Source organism: Hoplias malabaricus, chromosome 8 (genome assembly GCF_029633855.1).
Source record: "Hoplias malabaricus isolate fHopMal1 chromosome 8, fHopMal1.hap1, whole genome shotgun sequence".
NCBI classification, from domain to species: domain Eukaryota; kingdom Metazoa; phylum Chordata; class Actinopteri; order Characiformes; family Erythrinidae; genus Hoplias; species Hoplias malabaricus.
The window spans coordinates 39,397,206-39,418,769 of NC_089807.1; the positions used below are offsets into that span (position 1 = coordinate 39,397,206).

Below are 21,564 nucleotides of genomic sequence, written 5' to 3' on the forward strand. Positions count from 1 at the left end.
ACTAATAAGAAAAGACTAACCCTCTACTCTGCTCTGCACTATCAATAGGAAAAAAACTCTGTTTTATACCCCTCCCACACCCACACACACACACACACACACACACACAAACACATAAGCACTTCATCATCATACAATGATGTTGTATTTTGTATTTTGTGTTGAGTTATTTTGTAACTGAGCCACCTATAAGGGAAGAAAGAGATAACAGCTTTGTGCAGAAACTATGTTCTAAGAATCAGCCACATCCCGTGCTCGTTAGAATGAAAAACGTCCTTGATCGCCTTGGATGCAGGAGTGTAACTCTTTTAAGCTGCACTCCCATGTCCCATCACATTCCTTTCCTACTAAAGACACAGTTGGTGAAACAGTCTAAAGACAGAATAATGCCACATTCATTCATTCATTCATTATCTGTAACCGTTCAGGGTCACGATAATAATGCCACATACATTTCATAAAAAGCTCATCTTTATATAAAACAAAGACCTTCACTAAACATCAGTGATTACTACTAATTACTACTAAATACTAGTGATTTAATGAGCACATGTTTGTAAAAGAAACACACACATTTAAAATTTCCCTTCACAAGTACGAATATGGAGGGTGCCTTAAACTGGGTGGAGTACAAAAATAAGTGGAGTACTAAAACTGTTGGTGCCTTAACACGGTTGTGGTGCCTTAAAACCAGCGGTGGTGCCTTTAAAAAATGGTGGAGTATGAAAACGTGTTGTGCGTTAAAATGGGTGGAACCTGAAAACAAGTGGAGTACTAAAATGGGTGGAGCCTGAAAACAGGTTGAGTCTTAAATTGTCTTAATGGTCTTAAAATAGGTGGCTTCTTAAAATGGATGGAGCCTTAAAAAGGGTGGAGTACAAATACAGGTGGTGTCTTATAATGGGTGGAGTACAAATACAAGTGGTGTCTTATAATGGGTGGAGTACAAATACGAATGGTGTCTTATAATGGGTGGAGTACAAATACAAGTGGTGTCTTATAATGGGTGGAGTACAAATACAGGTGGTGTCTTACAATGGGTGGAGTACAAATACGAGTGGTGTCTTATAATGAGTGGAGTACAAATACGAGTGGTGTCTTATAATGGGTGGAGTACAAATACAAGTGGTGTCTTATAATGGGTGGAGTACAAATACAGGTGGTGTCTTATAATGGGTGGAGTACAAATACGAGTGGTGTCTTATAATGGGTGGAGTACAAATACTAGTGGTGTCTTATAATGGGTGGAGTACAAATACGAATGGTGTCTTATAATGGGTGGAGTACAAATACGAGTGGTGTCTTATAATGGGTGGAGTACAAATACGAGTGGTGTCTTATAATGGGTGGAGTACAAATACAGGTGGTGTCTTATAATGAGTGGAGTACAAATACGAGTGGTGTCTTATAATGGGTGGAGTACAAATACAGGTGGTGTCTTATAATGGGTGGAGAACAAATACAGGTGGTGTCTTATAATGGGTGGAGTACAAATACGACTGGTGTCTTATAATGGGTGGAATACAAATACAGGTGGTGTCTTATAATGGGTGGAGAACAAATACGAGTGGTGTCTTATAATGGGTGGAGTACAAATACAGGTGGTGTCTTATAATGGGTGGAGTACAAATACGAGTGGTGTCTTATAATGGGTGGAGTACAAATACAAGAGGTGTCTTATAATGGGTGAAGTACAAATACAGGTGGTGTCTTATAATGAGTGGAGTACAAATATGAGTGGTGTCTTATAATGGGTGGAGTACAAATACAGGTGGTGTCTTATAATGGGTGGAGTACAAATACATGTGATGTCTTATAATGGGTGGAGTACAAATACGACTGGTGTCTTATAATGGGTGGAGTACAAATACGAGTGGTGTCTTATAATGGGTGGAGAACAAATACGAGTGGTGTCTTATAATGGGTGGAGTACAAATACGAGTGGTGTCTTAAAACAGGTGTTGCCCGAAAACTGGTGGTGCCTTAAAAACGGGTAAAGCCCGAAAACTGGTGGAGAAAGAAAATGGGTGTCCAAAAAAAATCAGTGCCTTAATACAGGTGGTGTCTTATAATGGGTGGAGTACAAATACGAGTGGTGTCTTAAAACAGGTGTAGCCCGAAAACTGGTGGTGCCTTAAAAACGGGTAAAGCCCGAAAACTGGTGGAGAAAGAAAATGGGTGTCCAAAAAAAGTCAGTGCCTTAAAACAGGTGGTGTCTTAAAACGGGGTGGAGTACAAATACAGGTGTAGCCTTAAACAGGTGTCTTAAAATGGGTGGATCTTGAAAAAAAGTGGTGCCTTAAAATGGGTGGAGTCTTAAAAAGAGTGGTGTTTAAAAAGAGATGGAGCCTTAAAACGGGAGGTGCCTTGAAACAGGTGGAGCCTTAAAATGGGTGGTGCCTTAAAAAGGGTGGTGTTTAAAAAGAGATGGAGCCTTAAAACGGGAGGTGCCTTAAAAAGAGTGGTGTTTAAAAAGAGGTGGTGCCTTAAAATGGGTGGTGCCTAAAAACAGGGGGAGCCTTAAAACGGGCGGTGCCTTAAAAAGAGTGGTGTTTAAAAAGAGGTGGTGCCTTAAAATGGGTGGTGCCTTAAAACAGGTGGAGCCTTAAAACCGGCTGTGCCTTAAAACGGGTGGAGCTTTAAAATGGGTGTTGTCTAAAAACGGGTGCTGTCTTAAAACGGGCGGTGCCTTAAAAAGGGTGGTGTTTAAAAATAGGTGGAGTCTTAAAACGGGTGGAGCCTTAAAACAGGTGGAGCCTTAAAACGGGTGGAGCCTTAAAATGGGTGTTGTCTAAAAACGGGTGCTGTCTTAAAACGGGCGGTGCCTTAAAAAGGGTGGTGTTTAAAAATAGGTGGAGTACAAATACAGGTGGTGTCTTAAAACGGGTGGAGCCTTAAAATGGGTGGTGCCTTAAAACGGGTGGAGCCTTAAAATGGGTGTTGTCTAAAAACGGGTGCTGTCTTAAAACGGGCGGTGCCTTAAAAGGGTGGTGTTTAAAAATAGGTGGAGTCTTAAAACGGGTGGTGTCTTAAAACGGGTGGTGCCTTAAAACGGGTGGAACCTTAAAATGGGTGTTGTCTAAAAACGGGTGCTGTCTTAAAACGGGTGTATCCCTAAAAAACCGGAGGAGCCTGAAAACTGGTGCAGAACGAATATGGGTGTAGCCCGAAAACAGGCGGTGCCTTAAAACGGGTGATGTCTTAAAAGCCTTAGAAGTCGACAATCACGCCGGCGTGGACGTGAACGGTTCAAGTTGTCACAGAATGAAAACATGCTGAACGTCATGTTGAACGGGGTACATTTTTGTCGAAACTGCATATTTTAATCTCCACGTTAGGTTTTTTTTTCATTTGGATATGCCAAGTAGAAGCGGATATATAATTATTTAAGTTTCGTTTGTAAATAACGTGCTTACGCATGAGTAAAAATGTATAAAATTCGAAAGGACTGGTGATAGATTTTTTAATAGATCTTCGCCATTTTTCGCCTTATAAAGAAACGGGAGGGCGGCACTGTGGTGCAGCAGGTAGTTGTCGCAGTCACACAGCTACAGGGACCTGGAGGTGGTGGGTTCGATTCCCGCTCCAGGAGACTGTCTGTGAGGAGTTGGTGTGTTCTCCCTGTGTCTGTGTGGGTTTCCTCCGGGTGACTGTCTGTGAGGAGTTGGTGTGTTCTCCCTGTGTCTGCGTGGGTTTCCTCCGGGTGACTGTCTGTGAGGAGTTGGTGTGTTCTCCCTGTGTCTGTGTGGGTTTCCTCCGGGTGACTGTCTGTGAGGAGTTGGTGTGTTCTCCCTGTGTCTGCGTGGGTTTCCTCCGGGTGCTCCGGTTTCCTCCCACAGTCCAAAAACACACGTTGGTAGGTGGATTGGCGACTCAAAAGTGTGTGTGTGTGTGTGTGTGTGTTGCCCTGTGAAGGACTGGCGCCCTGGAAACTGCTTTCACTGATCTACAGGCTGAACGCAGCATAGTGAAGGGGCAGGGCGAATTTGGCCGATAGAGAAAGAGAGGGGGGAAAGGGAGAGAGACCGAGAAAACGCTACAGTGATAAATAAAAACAGAGATACTGAGCTTTTAGATTTTATATTTTGCTTTTGTTGGTGAAAATAAAGTCAAACCTGAACAATATAATAATAATTCAATAATACGAATAATAATAAACACAATAATATGAATAATACTGGAGCTGTTTTTACGTGTTGAAAATGAAGATTTGAGATCCGCATGCACGTACAGTTCAGTGTTAGAGTGATGGCGACGTAAAATAACAAATTATTTATAAAGTAAATAGTTGTATGTAGCTGTTTTCAATAAATATGTGTATTAAATTTAATGATACGTGTGTGTGTGTGTGTTTGCGCGTGTGTGTTTTCTGTGTAAGAGCTCCACTCTCGCTTTCGTTTTCCACTTCGCTCTCGTTTCTGAACGTCACAGAGTCGTGTCCGCGCGCCTCAGAACACCGCCGCTCGTCCCTCAGAACGGTCTGTGGTGCTAGAGCTCGCGGAGATGTTCTGCTACTGGGGCGATGACGTCGTGGCCGGCTTTGGGCTGGTGAAGAGTGACGCGGTGAAGAAGACGGACAGCGGGGTTTACTTCTGCTCTCCAAAGACCACCGTCCGGCTTATCGCGCCCGGGAAGGATCTGCTGGGACTCGTGCGCGGAGATGGCAACGTGTCAGTTATCAGGGCGCCTAGAGCCGGAGGACACCGTTCCAGCCGACCAAGTACGGCGCATTCATTCATTCGTAGTCTGTAACCGGTTCTCCAGTTCTGGGTCGCTTTGGGTCTGGAGCCCACCCGGAATCACTGCACACACACTACACGGAGCACCCGTTCAGTCCATCACGTTCACTCACACACTCACACCCGTGGATGCTTTGGCACAGCGGAAACAGAGGAAACCCACACAGACACGGCGATAACACACACCACACTCCTCACACACAGCGACCCAAAGCTGGGTTCAAACCCACAAGTGTGGAGCATCAAAGTCCTTACCCAGACAAATATTACAGCTTCAAAAGGACTCGTTTAAAAGCGTATAAAGGAATAATAAAATGATTCATACGAGGCCAAACAGGTTCAGAGATTTTAACAAAACAACTGCAGGTGTGTTTTTATTGAAACATTAGTCAGATGCATCATAAAGAAAACAATAAAAATGGGATAAGATATCTATCTATCTATCTATCTATCTATCTATCTATCTATCTATCTATCTGTCTGTCCATTCGTCCGTCCCTCTATCCATCTATCTATCTATCTATCTATCTATCTATCTATCTATCTATCTGTCTGTCTGTCCATTCGTCCGTCCGTCTGTCCATCCATCCATCTGTCTGTCCGTCTGTCCATCCATCCGTCTGCCTGTCCGTCCGTCCATCCGTCCGTCCGTCCGTCCATCTGTCCGTCCGTCCGTCCATCTGTCCGTCCGTCCGTCCATCTATCTATCTATCTATCTATCTATCTATCTATCTATCTATCTATCTGTCCGTCCATCCGTCCGTCCGTCTATCTATCTATCTATCTATCTATCTATCTATCTATCTATCTATCTATCTATCTGTCCATTCGTCCGTCCGTCTGTCCATCCGTCCGTCCGTCCGTCTATCTATCTATCTATCTATCTATCTATCTATCTATCTATCTATCTATCTGTCTGTCCATTCGTCCGTCCCTCTATCCATCTATCTATCTATCTATCTATCTATCTATCTATCTATCTATCTATCTGTCTGTCTGTCCATTCGTCCGTCTATCCGTCCGTCCATCTATCTATCTGTCCATTCGTCCGTCCGTCTGTCCATCCATCCATCTGTCTGTCCGTCTGTCCATCCATCCGTCTGCCTGTCCGTCCGTCCATCCGTCCGTCCATCTATCTATCTATCTATCTATCTATCTATCTATCTATCTGTCCGTCCATCCGTCCGTCCGTCTATCTATCTATCTATCTATCTATCTATCTATCTATCTGTCCATTCGTCCGTCCGTCTGTCCATCCGTCCGTCCGTCCGTCTATCTATCTATCTATCTATCTATCTATCTATCTATCTGTCCATTCGTCCGTCCGTCTGTCCATCCGTCCGTCCGTCCGTCTATCTATCTATCTATCTATCTATCTATCTATCTATCTATCTATCTATCTGTCCATTCGTCCGTCCGTCTGTCCATCCGTCCGTCCATCTATCTATCTATCTATCTATCTATCTATCTATCTATCTATCTATCTATCTGTCCATTCGTCCGTCCGTCTGTCCATCCGTCCGTCCGTCCGTCTATCTATCTATCTATCTATCTATCTATCTATCTATCTATCTATGCTGTTTATCAGTGCTTTAAACCTGAACATATGTTGCTTTCAAACAGCATTGTATTTACGAGGCTAAATCAATGAATGAAGCTGTTGTTATCTCAGAGAATGTGGAGCTGAAGGATAAAATCCGACTGATGAGCTGCGGAGAATCTCAGGCTGTCCTTCTTACATACGGAGGCAAAACTCTGCGGATAGACAAACTGAACAGCTGCAGGTTTGTGTCATATTAATATCATCAGATAGATGCATAATTATAAGTTGCACTGTAAATATTACACTGCCACCATCTTGGTCCGATGCGGTTATGCAATTAATGCTTTTCCCCACAGCCCCATCAAAGAGCTCTCTGGTATGGATGTCATCCAAGTTGCATGTGGAGACCAGCACTGCATGGCACTGACGTATGGTGAGTAGAGAACATGAATCCAAATCTGTATGAAGCATTCACACTCATTAGAATCATATTATCTGATTCATATCTCAGCTGGTTGGACGTAATGTTTCTTTTCATCAGACGGTCAGCTCTTCACGTGGGGTCAGAACTCCAGTGGTCAGCTGGGTTTGGGGAGAAATGATCCCAGCTCTTCGTCTCCTCGGCCCCTCAGATCTCTGTGTGGGATCCCACTGGCTCAGATCAGTGCAGGAGGAGACCACAGCTTCGCCCTCTCTCTGTCTGGAGCCGTGTTCGGTTGGGGCAGGAACAGCGCTGGGCAGCTGGGTCTGGGGGACACCGAAGGTGGGTCTTGTTTTATTGTTTTATTTCTGATAAAAAAGTGATTAAAAAAGGAATGGCTTGTAGTTAATTGCTGCTTTGACTGTAAACGTCACACACAGACAGACATATTCCAGCCTGTGTGAACAGTGTGTGCCTCAAGAAAACAGTCTTCATCTCATGCGGAGGGGAACATACAGCAACTCTGTCAAAGGTATCGCTACCGAAATATGGTTCTAGACACTATACAGTGAAATAACGTGTGTAGATAATGAATCAACATCCATGTACGGAAGAAAGAAGTGGATATTAAAAGCTGGTTGGTCTTTTCTTAATAATTTTTTATAACCCCACAGGGAGGAACCGTGTTCACGTTCGGATCGGGCCGTTACGGGCAGCTCGGTCACAACTCGTTCAGAGACGAACTCCGACCTCGTGTGGTGGGGGAACTCTGGGGCTCAAAGGTGTCCCAGATCAGCTGTGGAAGGTAGAGCTTGTTGTTTCGGTAAATGTACTTATTTTACTGCATTCAGTCCATAGAACCCAGGGATTAAAATTAAACCGCTATTTGTTTCAAATTTAAGACGTCACACTCTAGTGCTAGTTGGATCAAAAACGATCTACTCGTTTGGTTGTGGAGAGCAAGGGCAGCTGGGAAATGGAAGGAAGATCAATCAGTGTGTTCCGTTACGAGTTCAGCTGCCCCCAGGTAGTGCCTTTTTCTTCAGAACTGGACACATACTGCAAGCTGTCGTTTATTAAAACAACTGAATGTTTCAATGTTTACTGTGCAGAGGTACATCACCACCACAGAGTTGAGCTGATAATCAGTGGAGAGAGCCATTCCTTTGTCCTGTGCTCTCAGGAGGTGAGATATGTTTGATAGACGTTTTAGAAGTAAAATTGTTCATGTTCTGTGAGGAGTGTGGTGTGTTCTCTCTGTGTCTGCGTGGGTTTCCTCCGGGTGATTGTCTGTGAGGAGTGTGGTGTGTTCTCACTGTGTCTCCGTGGGTTTCCTCCGGATGCTCCGGTTTCCTCCCACTGTCCAAAAACACACGTTGGTAGGTGGATTGGCGACTCAAATGTGTCCGTAGGTGTGTGAGTGTTGCCCTGTGATAGGACTGGCGCCCCCTCCAGGGTGTGTTCCCACCTTGCGCCCAATGATTCCAGGTAGCCTTTGGACCCACAGCGACCCTGAACTGGATAAGCGCTTCGGATAATGAATGAATGAATTGTTCATATTGATTACTAAGCCTATTGTTTCTATTATTTTTGTAGGAAACTGACAGCAACTCAAAACAAGACAGGGGGATTTTGATATTAGAGGACAAAATGATTGACAGGTGGCTTTCAGAATGTGACTCAAAACAATGGAAGACAATCAAAATGTGAGTCACCGTCATTGTGTATTACTTATTGTCAGTGAAACTGGTGCTACTGTGATTATCATTATGAAACCTGCACTGTGCCAGACATTTATACTTAAAACTGAAAGGATGGAATAGCTCAGTAGAAACAGATGTTGTACAATGCTGTGTTTACTGCTTTAACTTAATCTGCAAGGCATGAAATAGTTAGTATTTAAAAGTCAGAAGTGTGGAATGGGAATTGGCAGGTGTTTCCCATAGTTATGTATTAAAGGCTCTATGGGCTGGGTATATCATGATTTGAGAGAGAGTCTCAAATATACAATCAAGAGAATACTGGTGCAGTTATGATGATAATAGTTGATTATTCACTTCAAAATCAGGGTTGTACTGATGATATTAAAATAAAACAGCACCCTTGTTACAAAATATTCTTCTGCATGTTGAATGCAAATTCTCAAATGTTCAATAACAGATTTAAATGATAAATGAGTTCTGTGTAATAAGACCAAACTAGTGTATTGTGCTCATAGTTAAATTCATTTTTATGTAATGTTGTAATAGTGCAGGGTGTGGAGGAGTAAGGGATGGAGGTATATACAGGAGGCTTTATTAAAATAACTAAAAGGAAACTAGACAGAGGGCACTAAACACAAGGGCTAAACTATAAGCAGGGCTAAATACTAACCATTAAACAAGGCTAAACACAGCTAAACACTAACCATTAAACAAGGCTAAACACAGCTAAACACTAACCATTAAACAAGGCTAAACACAGCTAAACACTAACCATTAAGTAAAGCTAAACACAGCTAAACACTAACCATTAAGTAAAGCTAAACACAGCTAAACACTAACCATTAAGTAAAGCTAAACACAGCTAAACACTAACCATTAAGTAAAGCTAAACACTAACCAGCTAAACACTAACCAGCTAAACACTAACCAGCTAAACACTAACCAGCTAAACACTAACCAGCTAAACAAAGCTAAACACTAAACAAGGCTAAACACTAACCAGCTAAACAAAGCTAAACAGCTAACCATTAAAGATAGCTTAACTAAACATTAAACAAGGCTTAACACTTAACAAGGAATCAAATCATTAAACAAGGCCTAAACCAAACTAAGGGGCTAAACACAGAGCAAGGCTAAGGAAAATCACCATTAATTACAGCCAACAAACATACATACAAATAATGACCCACAAACAGGAACCTCTCACAAGGGCTACATATAGTCAACACAAACAAGAAACACCTGGGCACAAATTAAGACACTAGAAACACAAGGGAAATGTATCACATGACCAGGGAACAAGCGGGAAGCAGACACAAGACAGGGGGAAACAGTCACATGACAAGGGGAGCACAGAACAGAAACAATACAAAAAACGCAAAACAGCACGTTACAAATGTGAGTAATCAGATTAGTTTACTGTCCTCTGTATTATACTATTGCATTTATTTGTTTTTCTTTTTCCAATTTACAGGGAAATTAAAACCGTGTTTTCCTCCACAGCATGTTTGAACGGGAGCTTCATTAAGAAAAGGTGATTCAGTCTTATTTAGTTCAGTGCTGAGAAAAAAACTGAAATCCATGTGCAGTTTCACTGATTCCAGTTGTATGCCTCTCTATATGTATACATTTATACAGTTTTGATGGACATTATCAAACCTCTACAAGTTTCTCTGGTTTGGACTTGGAATCAGTGAGAGCTTCGGTTGAGCGCTTAGCAAAGAAAGAGAAAGTGTTGACGGAGGTAAAAACAACACATACTTATACAGAAGCACACAAGACTCTTCTAAATACTCTTCTCAAAAACCTAGGGAAAAAATGTAATAGAATTGTCCCATGTTCCATAATGCTTTTTTAGAGTAAATACTTGGTCAGTGGCTCAGCAACTTGGTGTTGGTCTCCAGTTCAGGGTTGATTTCCCTGAATCGATGAGCACAAGGAGGGATCACACTCTGGAATGGGCGCTAGTCCATCACAGGGCGAAATGAACTCACACATTTGCACCCATGAACACTGTAGAGCCAAGGCACCTACAAACCGTGGAAGGAAACCCATGCAGACACTGGGAGAACACACCAAACTCCTCACAAACAGTCACCCGGAGCAAGGCTCAAACCCACAATCCTCTGGTAGAAATCCTAACCCTAACCTCTTATGTACATGTTTATTGATCAACTGTTATCAGTTGGTTCCATTATATCCACAAATTCTACGACTAAAACGTTTGAATTGAAAAATATTAGTACAGAGTGGACACTAAAGCATGGTAACTCCAATGGAACACTACAAAATATCATGGTCTCTTTGCTTCAGGTCGAGAAGATTGTGGAGAAGACCCTGCTGCCGTCTCTGGGTTCCTCTGCTCCTGGTGTTGAAGCACTGAGGGTTTTTCTGATTCTTCCTGAAATCCTCAGAGTCCTGAACAAACCTGAGCAGGAGTCTCAGCTCACTGCTGAGCTAGCCTCTGCCATCTTAAGGCTCAACCCCTGCATGCTCTACATTTTGGGTGAGATCCATAATGGCAGTATGTCCCTAAACTTTCTTTGCACCACATTTTGATGAATAACTCCCAGTTTGTGAGAATGGTGAGTGTAAAACAAGCAGCTAATGCTTATTTGACATGTTACATGTTTAATTCTTTCAACGTAATCCAACAAATCCTTTTAAATAAAAGCTATTCTGCTATTTAGCATTGTTTAAGGGATAATTTAACTCATTAAATCACACAGAAATTGAACGTAACTGTCAGGACTGAGTGGACTGACAGAGGAGGACGCACTCACTATAACAGTGACTTTATTTACACCAAAAGATACAAAACAAAGACAGAATACTTAGACCAAGAAAGACTTAGACAGAGAGGGAACTGGACTGACAAACCTAGACAGAGAGAACTAAACAGACAAAGACCAGACCAGACAAAACAAAGGTGGAATATCCAACCAAGAAGCAGTCGCACAAATGAACTTAATTAAAAATACAACACACACAGACAAGGGACACCTGAAACAGATAATGAGGGGGCAGGATTACAAATGAGACACAGACGAGAAGGCGGAACAAAGGCGGGACTAGGGCGGAGACATGAACAATAACAAACAGAGCCATGTTCTAGAGCACATGGCGGGGAAAACAGACAACAGAACAAGGGCGTGACAGTAACATTTTACTTTATTCATGAATATGATTCTGAAGTACTTCACTCATTATTAATGGATTAATATGATGATTGTAAACTGTTGACATTTTGTTGTGTTTCCAGAGAACTACTGGTCTGAGCTCCCTGATGACTTCCTCAAACCCTTGGTTGATCTCTTTAGAAAGCCATCAGCATATTTCATATATCAGACGGCATATGAGATACAAGGAAAATCTTACGCCAAATTTCTGAAGAAATCTGTGCCGGTTTTACAGATGCTCTACCAGGTGAAATAAAGTCAGCATTCAAGTCCTTCTTACCACCGACAACAACAGACAAGAGGATTAGACATAAGCTGTGCTTTATATCCTTTTTAGATACAAGTTGTTGAAGTGAAAAACAATGTTTAATTAGAAACACGTTTATATCTGTTTGGATTGTGAAAATTTCTGCACTATTTCATTTCCATTTATTTATTTTACTCATGCAGGCATTCTGTAGAGGCCAGAGAGAAATGACATGCCAAGTTTTTGTCATCTATGAGATCAATGATCTGCTCATTATGGTGAGAATTGGGCTAAATGTTTGTGAAAAAGGGCAGGGGATCATAAATTAACCAAACGTTCAAGTTCAATGGGCTTTTAATCATGCTTGTATTTCAATGTGTCACGCCCTTGTCCTGTCTGTTTTCCCTGCCATGTGCTCTCAGCACATGGCTCTGTTTGTTTTTGTCCATGTCTCCGCCTATGTCCCGCCTTTGTTCCTCCTCCTCGTCAGTGTCATTTGTAATCCGTCCCCCTCGTTATCTGTCTCAGGTGTGTCTTGTCTATGTTATGTATTTAAGTTCCCTTGTCGGTGATTTGTTTTATTTCCTGTTGTTGTTTCTACCATCATTCTGTCTAGTCTGTTCCTTGACACATTGTTGTCAGTTTGCTGTCTCTTGTCTATTACTCAGTTTAGGTTTCTCTGTCTGTTTAGCTCTTCCATGTCTAGTTTTCTGTCTTAGCTTAGCATCTTTAGCGGTTTCTGTTTAGCTCTGTGTTCAGGTTTGTCTGTTTAGCTCTATGTCTAGGTTGAGTCTGTTTCTGTTTGGCTCCCTCTAGATTTCTGTCCTGTTCCCCCTCTATCTGTCAAATTCTCTCTGTCTCGTGTCATGTAATCTAAGTCTGGTTTGTTATTTATTGTGTAAATAAAAATCATTGGGTTCTAGCGAGTGCGTCCGCCTCCGTCAGTCCACTCCACAGTCCTGACACCATTGCACCATTTATGCATGAATTCTGAGAGCAATCTGACAGACATTTTGCAGACTCTCCTCCAAGTCTGCCCAATGCTGGAGGGTTATACTCCTCTTGCTGATGCTTAGCATTGGTTGTGATCACCAACTTAAGAGCAGCGATTGTGGAGCAGCTTATTTTATAAATAACATGTTCTGAGTTTGTGCAATCGAACATCTGTGATGTCAGGATCGCGCGGACTGACGGAGGCGGACGCACTCGCTATAACACAAAATACTCTTATTTATACAAAAGATAACAAAACAAGGACAGACAGATTTGGATCACACAACAGGATACTCAGACAAAGAGAGCTAATAGACTAAAGACAGAAACCACAAGTTACACAAAGTGCAGGAAAGGAAACACCAACAGACCAGAAAGAGAAATAGACAAACTGAGCACACGCAGCAAAGGAAAAGATGGAAACAGACAGACATACCAAGGAAACATTAAACAGACCTGAGAAAGACTAGAGAAACAAAAACCGACTTGATAGGGATGAGAATGAGGAAACGACAAGACAAACAGACACGCAAATGAGGAATGTCCAACAAACACACACACACAGACAGACAAGAGAACTTAAATGCACACCACAGACAAGGAACACCTGGGACAGCTAACGAGAGAGCAGGATTACAAATGACACTGATGAGGAGGAGGAACAAAGGCGGGACCAGGGCGGAGACATGAACAATAACAAACAGAGCCATATGCTTAGTGAGCACCTGGAGAGGACAAGGACGTGACGTGGCATCGACAACTCAAATACCTTTAAGTTTATTAGTCAAAAGTCTTAGGTTGTGCTGCACTCTCTGCCATTTGCTGGTCATATACCGAATATGACTCATTCAAATCCATGTTATTGGGCATGAAGTCAGTCAGCCTGCCCACCATTATTGCAATTCTGTACATACATAATGATTGTATATATCTTCTTTACCACAGTTGGATGCTGCTAATCGGAGCATTTATGAAATACACATGGATCCCTTCTGGTATTCAGACATTATTCAAGCGTTTGCAGAAATAGATTATCTTCAGGTTGGTAGGATTCCTGGGAAACTTAAATAACATGAATATTTTAGATATTTTAGAAAATATTAAATATTGTATGGTTTATTTCCAACCTGCAGCACACACTGGATCTCCTGAAGTGCACTCCCTGCATCTTTAACCTGGAGGCGAAATGCAACTTTCTTAAATTCAGAGCAAATGGGGTATGTAGAATTATGTGTAGATCATTAGCATCTTTATATACACTATCTTACCAATGTTCTCCTGTGGAACACTGATGCTGTAATTGCAGAAGGCCTTTAGGTTGGTTTTAAGGAGGACTGCAGTCCTGGAGGACTGTTTGCTTCAGCTGAGAGATGCTGATGAAAAAGCTCTAAAAGGTTGGCTGCAGGTATGAACAATTCACTCAACTCTATACAGATCTTATATTTACTTTATTTACTAGTCATTTACTAGTTATTTACTGCAGTGTTTGAGAAATGTCTAATGGCATTTTGTTAGTGTCTAAGCCTTTAATGGTTTGCAAATAGCAATTATGAAGTCCTCCGGGTGACTGCCTTGCGCCCAGTGATTCCAGGTAGGCTCTGGACCCACTGTGACCCTGAACTGGATAAGCGCTTACAGACAATGAATGAATTATGAATTGAATGTGCAAGTTTTAGTAACGTACAATTCGTGTGCTTTTTTGTGATGAATCTACAGGTGATGTACGCAGAGAAACTTGCAAAGACAGATGTTAATAAGAAGGATTTCTTTCACCATGCGTTTAGCACATTGTTGACACCAGACTCGGGGATGTTCCTGTACAATGACACAAAAACCCTGATGTGGTTTCCTTCTGAGGTAAAAACTAAGACGTTATTTTGAAGGATTAGGAGTGCAGATGGAACTGATATGATACTGCGCATTAGACCAATAACAACAGATTATTATTTGTGCGGTGGATCATTCTCAGCACAGCAGTGACACGTTGTCTGGCACAGAATTGTCGTTGGGATTTTTACACACATCTGTGTCAATGCAAGGTTGAGAACGGTCCAGACATGTTTAGTGAAGAGCAGCTTGTGATCAGAAAGTGAACCCACAGATGTGAACTTACAGATGAGTTTTACATGTTGAAAGAATTGACATAACATGTGGTTGCCATAGGTTCTATAAAGAAGGAGATTTTACTGAGGTGTAATGGATGATATGAGTTCCTTTGATTCTTCAGTTTGTTCCTTCTTCCCAAAGCCCACTGTGCCTGAGGAAAGGTACTTTCTCTTCGGATGTCTGTGTGGTTTGGCCTTTTACAACAACAGTGTAGCGAACCTGCCTTTTCCTTTAGCTCTGTTCAAGAAACTTGTGAACATCCAGCCTTCTCTGGACGATCTGACTGAGTTTAGTCCTGTTATTGGAAGGTGAGGTCTTTGTTATTAAATGAACCTAAACGTTATTATCCTTCTCTGAGACATTTTGTATAAGTATCGATGCCCTTGGTTTATGTGGCAGTGTCTTTAATTCCATATGAAAGGCAACAGCGTATAATGAATCATATAAACATTTTTATTATTATTATTAGGAGCCTGCAGTACATACTGGAATATAGTGATGAGGATATTGACAGCATGGACATGAGTTTCTCAGTGAGTGTTCAAGAAAGACTTTCACTGGTGCTACCAGATGTTTTCTTCTATTCTGATGCCGTTCCAATTCCAACATTTCCCTTTTACCATTCTCAGATAATGTGGGAAAACAAGGAGGTTGAACTGGATACGAGTGAGCCTGGAAAAGCCATCACAAGCTCAAACAGGTTTGTTAAATATTCTGACAATATTTCAAATTATGCCCACTATAACAGTTTAGTTCAGCTGTGTGTTACAGACTCCTGTTATTTAAGTAATATTAAGTATAAGTAATTTTCCCACAGTAATGATTTATTATCTCATAATTCTGAATTGTATCTCATTATTATTCTTTGTTACTGTCTATTAATTTTGAGTTAGTGGGATAATATTCATTCTAATATTATGTGGCCATGTGTAAAAATATGAACATTTGTTTTGAGATAGGTGGCACCTCCTGCAGCAGGTAGTGTCGCAGTCACACAGCTCCAGGGGCCTGGAGGTTGTGGGTTTGATTCCAGCTCTGGGTGACTGTCTGTGAGGAGTGTGGTGTGTTCTCCCTGTGTCTGCGTGGGTTTCCTCTGGGTGACTGTCTGTGAGGAGTGTGGTGTGTTCTCCCTGTGTCTGCGTGGGTTTCCTCCGGGTGACTGTCTGTGAGGAGTGTGGTGTGTTCTCTCTGTGTCTGCGTGGGTTTTCTCCAGGTGACTGTCTGTGAGGAGTGTGGTGTGTTCTCTCTGTGTCTGCGTGGGTTTTCTCCGGGTGACTGTCTGTGAGGAGTGTGGTGTGTTCTCCCTGTGTCTGCGTGGGTTTTCTCTGGGTGACTGTCTGTGAGGAGTGTGGTGTGTTCTCTCTGTGTCTGCGTGGGTTTTCTCCGGGTGACTGTCTGTGAGGAGTGTGGTGTGTTCTCCCTGTGTCTGCGTGGGTTTTCTCTGGGTGACTGTCTGTGAGGAGTGTGGTGTGTTCTCCCTGTGTCTGCGTGGGTTTCCTCTGAGGATTGGCGACTCAAAAGTGTCCGTAGGTGTGTGTGTGTGTGTTGCCCTGTGAAGGACTGGCGCCCCCTCCAGGGTGTATTCCCGCCTTGCGCCCAATGATTCCAGGTAGGCTCTGGACCCACCGCGACCCTGAACTGGATAAGGGTTACAGATAATGAATGAATGAATGAATGAATGTTTTGAGATACTCAGTTATGATCATGATATTCTATGTCCAAGTATATATTGTTTACATGATCTCATTACTATAACTTACTCTTAAGGGGCAGACACAACCTCCCATTGTAAGTTCCTGATGTGACAGCGAAGGATTAGTTGGAAATGAGCAGACGTTTTCTTTAGCAGTATTGAATTGTGTTTTCAGGAAAGAGTTTGTGGAGGCGTACGTGGACTACACCATGAACAAGTCGGTGGAGCGAGTGTTTGAGGAATTCAGGAGGGGCTTCTACAAAGTGTGTGACCGAGACCTGGTGGAGTTTTTCCAGCCTGAGGAGCTGAAGGGAGTGATGGTGGGAACTGAACAGTACGACTGGGACACACTCAAGAAGGTGAGGTTTTCAAAAATGGACACAGAAAAAACAGCAATGAGATTACTAAATCCAGGATCACCCAAAAAAACAGTTCGGATTTGATAGAAAAGTTAAGCCTCTGTATAAACTGCCCATACCTATTCTTAAAATATGACCATGAAAACATACAAATATTTCTCTCTTTTGCATAGAATGCAAGTTATGAAGGAGTGTTTGAAGCAAAACATCCAACTATCATTTTTCTCTGGGAAGTGTTTGATGAACTGTCACACATCGACAAGAAAGCCTTCCTCTGTGAGTAGTTTCTTTCATTCAAAAAGGAGCATTTTGCCTTTCTGTTACATTTTGCCTTGCAGTTTCTGACCACAAAACGTCTAAAGGCTGTGTATATATATATATATATATACACACTGGAAGCCTGTGCTTGCTTTCAATATTTAGATATTTCTCCTGTGGTGTAGCTATCAGTGTGTGAAGAGTGGGGGAAGAGGGTTGCATTGACAATCCAACACAATGGGCAGCACTTTGAACACATTTTATAAGTGGTCAGAAACTTGTAAATAACTCGTGAAAGAATAAAGTTACGTTAAAAAAGCACACCATTGTTTTTCTTGTGAAATTCCCAATGAGTTTGATGTGTCACATGACCCTCTTTCCATTGAAAAAACAAAAGTTGGATCCAAAATGGCCGCCATGGTCACCACCCATCTTGAAAAGTTTCCCCCCTCCCATATACTAATGTGCCACAAACAGGAAGTTAATATCACCAACCATTCCCATTTTATTAAGGTGTATCCATATAAATGGCCCACACTGTATGTATATCTTGTGTACAAATTCCAAACAGATATAACAGTACTATACACATACTAACCATGTCTGTGTCCCTGTCTGAGAACCCACTACTCAAATGATGTCTATTATGAAGTGGTCATAAAGGGTTAAGGTACATGTAATCTGTACAGGCAAAACTAAAATGCTGTTCTGTTTACATGTATCTGTATAAAATAAAAGCATCACCTTACTTTTGTGTTCCAGTGTTTTTGACTGGATTTGATCGAGTGCCTATTCTGGGAATGAACCAAGTAAAGATGAGAGTGCGCCCCCTGTATAAATCCACTGAAGACCACCTTCCTGAGGCCCTCACCTGCCACTCCCTCCTGGAGCTCCCCATGTACCAAACTAAGGAAGTTCTCAGAGCTAAACTTACTGAGGCCCTACACCACAAGAGGGGCTTCTGGGAGGAATAAAAGCACTAAACATGGGTCTTAAAGCAGTAGTAAACTTTGTCTGGCCTCAGATATCAAACAAATGCCAAAACTAAAAAAAACTGAAAAAACTAACCCACCTTTTTCCTGCAGCTAGCAGTATGTTAGCACCAAGATTAGCATTTTATGATTTTTCTACCTTAATCAAGAACATTATTTCAACTTCAACATATATTTACCCTTTTAAAGCATAAGAGCTTAGTTGTAGCTGTATCACTCTAAACACCAAAGACACGATTCATGGTCATTTTGTAGTACATGAGTTTAACGAGGTTGTTTCCAGCCAAAATGAAATAAAATTACTATCATATTTACTACAATAAAAGTAAAATAATTGGGGGAAAAACCCACTGATTTCTTTTTGACAGAAGTGTGTATTATTTATGTGAGGTGTTCTGTGCTACTATTTACATTTGATAATTCAGTCAGAAAAATCAAACTCATTCAAACACTGCACATTCATGACTTCATGTCTATTTCAGATAATGATAGGATTACATTAATTGGATTTTTAGGGACTGTTACAATCAGTCTCTCTTACATTTGTGAACTGTTCATTGTTTTAAGATGTCAGAAACAAAATGAATTTTCTGTTTTGTGTCAGTACTGAGTGGACCGACGGAGGTGGACACACTCGGTAGAACACTGACTTTTTATTACACCAAGAGATACAAAACCTGGACTGAGAGAGGGAGAGGGAGGGAACTGGACTGACAAACCTAGACAGAGAACTAAACAGACGGAGTAGGGTGACCAGATGATGAGATGGTGAAAAGGGAGGGGGGGGGTCTGCCGTTGTATGCTTAGCTGAACCTGTGTGTGCTTTTAGGTCCTTTACACCTTTATTTGCTACACAAAACATGGGAATTTCTTTTTAATTCATCCGAGAACTTACATTTACCTTTCGGCATAGCTGCTCGAGATGAGGGTGGGTACATGAGCTTTGCCTGACGTAAACAAGGACTACTGACGTGCAGACTGACCAATTAAATGTTTACAGAGAAGGTTAGCGACCAATAACGGTAGCTCTACAGTCAGACCGTCCAATCAGAAGATTCTAGGCTACTTCACCACGCCCCCTTCTCACTCAAGCGAACCAATCGGAGTAGGGGAGGTCGGGACTAGTTTGTGAATGAAACTTCTCGAAGTTCTATGTAAGCTCTAGAAAAACAAAATCCCGGGCGTTTGTGAAATTCCGCCCGGACATTTTTTTAAGTCTAAAAAAGAGGACATGTCTGGGTAAAAGAGGACGTCTGGTCACCCTAAGACAGAGAACTAAACAGAGAAAGCTAAACAGACTAAACTTGGACACAGACGGACATGAGACTAGAGCGATACAAAGACTGACTTGGAGGGTATGAGAGACAACCCAGAGAGCACTAAACAAATGTGGAACGTCCAATCAAGAAGGAGTCACACAAAGGAACTTAAATATACAACACAGACAAGGGACACCTGAAACAGATAATGAGGGAGCAGGATTACAAATGAGACACGGACGAGGAGGCGGGACTAGGGCGGAGACATGTGCAAGAGCAGTGGCGGGGAAAACAGACAAGACAGGACAAGGGCACGACATTTTGTAACAGATTTTGTAGGTTGCTTCTACCAAATTACTTCATATACTACATATAAGAATATTGATAATCTTCAGCATAAATAAATAAAAAAAAAATATATATGTATAAAACAATTACAAAAGATCTACACTTTGATATTTAGTAGCTTTTGGACAATGAGGGACTTTGAATCTAGTAACACTGTACACATTTGATTAAATAAACACCCCTTTTGCAAAAAAAAAAAAAAAAAAAAAAGATTCTTCAAGTAAAGTCAGGTTTAATTTTTTATATAAAAATCGATTACATTTAACGTAGATTAATAAAAAATAAAAATAAAAAACACTTATCTGCGTGAATCTACCCAGTAAACAAGAAACGTCCCTGGATGTTTAAAATAGGTCTAAAAGCAGTCTGTCCGTCAAAGACATATTTTAAACGTCAGTGGACGTCCAAATTCCATCTTAATAAGTTGGTTAAATGGTGACCAATCGATAACGTCAGTGGACGTCCAAAATGCGTTTTATACGCGTTTTATAGAAGTAATTTATTTCGGGACCAATTAATAACGTCAATGGACGTCAGAAATACGTCTAATAGTTGTCTTTTCAATGTCTGTGTTTGGAGGTCTTTTCAACTTTTTCAACCTTAAGAGAACGTTGATTAGACGGCAGTGTTTACGTTATTTCAACGTTGAATCAACGGCTAAATGTTTACTGGGTAGCTACCTTTGTTTTTGGTCTTATTCGGTTGTATTTTGTTTTTGCCTTGTATACCTATAATGTATCTATATTAAATACGATATATGCTTATGTGTGTGTGTGTGTGTTTAAATCTGAGTCTCTCCCCACCCACCCAATAAACCATACTCATTACAAAGTGTGTCCACGAGCCATTCGTAATCAAGATAAACAAACAAAATCAACAGTAGACTATTCAGCGGCATTTAATGGAAAGGAAACTGAAGCAGGCTGGTGCCTGAAGTTAAGTTTCGATTTTGTTTCTCTTTGGTCAGAGCCAAGTTTCGCTTTCTGGAGTTTGAGGTCCCTCTATAAAACCTCTGCACTGTTCTACTGTGGGCGGAGCTTCATGGTGTTCTCTCTTATGATACGGTCATTGTATATTTAGCTTCATTTACGAGACCTAGCTGTTTCTGGGAGTGTTTTAGATCGTACTTAATGTTTTGGGGAGAACTGAACCCTGTGGAGGATGGTGAGGGATGGAAGGACATCTTAGCCCTTGGGAGAGTCACTGAGCTCTCAGCGAAACACAGGCTTCTGGCTTTTCTCACCGCAGACGGAAAGGTGACTGTGGTTTCACCACGGAATGGACCGAGTAAAGGAGAACAGGACAAAACACAGACGGAGGGAAAGGCGCGGAGTTCGTACAGAAGTGAGTTTACTCAGGCTGTGTTCTGTTATCATTCGAGGGTCTGAACACTGGACTTGTTTGTAAGTCTTTTACCCTTAAGACATTTTGATTTCTTGTTTCCTTCTTGGGCGGCGCAGCAGGTAGGTGTCGCAGTCACAACTCCAGGTGACTGTCTGTGAGGAGTGTGGTGTGTTCTCCCTGTGTCTGCGTGGGTTTCCTCCGGGTGACTGTCTGTGAGGAGTGTGGTGTGTTCTCTCTGTGTTTGCGTGGGTTTCCTCTGGGTGACTGTCTGTGAGGAGTGTAGTGTGTTCTCTCTGTGTCTGCGTGGGTTTCCTCCGGGTGACTGTCTGTGAGGAGTGTAGTGTGTTCTCCCTGTGTCTGCGTGGGTTTCCTCAGGGTGA

The 21,564-nt window shown here is 41.8% G+C and overlaps 1 protein-coding gene across 1 annotated transcript in view; it reads left to right on the top strand.

Moving 5' to 3' along the window:
* The first annotated feature begins 4,456 nt into the window (after positions 1–4,456).
* LOC136705069 (E3 ubiquitin-protein ligase HERC2-like) overlaps positions 4,457–21,564 on the top strand; it is a 30,944-nt gene continuing 13,836 nt past the window's right edge. Inside the window, exons 1-25 of the mRNA XM_066678287.1 lie at positions 4,457–4,720; positions 6,412–6,523; positions 6,639–6,715; positions 6,824–7,045; positions 7,144–7,235; positions 7,378–7,508; positions 7,606–7,730; positions 7,816–7,889; positions 8,300–8,409; positions 9,881–9,940; positions 10,045–10,150; positions 10,720–10,912; positions 11,669–11,832; positions 12,036–12,110; positions 13,771–13,866; positions 13,959–14,042; positions 14,132–14,230; positions 14,542–14,682; positions 15,073–15,239; positions 15,401–15,464; positions 15,561–15,631; positions 16,800–16,983; positions 17,157–17,259; positions 18,004–18,212; positions 20,878–21,184. Coding sequence (XP_066534384.1) covers positions 4,504–4,720; positions 6,412–6,523; positions 6,639–6,715; positions 6,824–7,045; positions 7,144–7,235; positions 7,378–7,508; positions 7,606–7,730; positions 7,816–7,889; positions 8,300–8,409; positions 9,881–9,940; positions 10,045–10,150; positions 10,720–10,912; positions 11,669–11,832; positions 12,036–12,110; positions 13,771–13,866; positions 13,959–14,042; positions 14,132–14,230; positions 14,542–14,682; positions 15,073–15,239; positions 15,401–15,464; positions 15,561–15,631; positions 16,800–16,983; positions 17,157–17,259; positions 18,004–18,212; positions 20,878–21,184 — 3,283 coding nt within the window. The 5' untranslated portion in view covers positions 4,457–4,503. The remainder of the gene's footprint in view (positions 4,721–6,411; positions 6,524–6,638; positions 6,716–6,823; positions 7,046–7,143; positions 7,236–7,377; positions 7,509–7,605; positions 7,731–7,815; positions 7,890–8,299; positions 8,410–9,880; positions 9,941–10,044; positions 10,151–10,719; positions 10,913–11,668; positions 11,833–12,035; positions 12,111–13,770; positions 13,867–13,958; positions 14,043–14,131; positions 14,231–14,541; positions 14,683–15,072; positions 15,240–15,400; positions 15,465–15,560; positions 15,632–16,799; positions 16,984–17,156; positions 17,260–18,003; positions 18,213–20,877; positions 21,185–21,564) is intronic.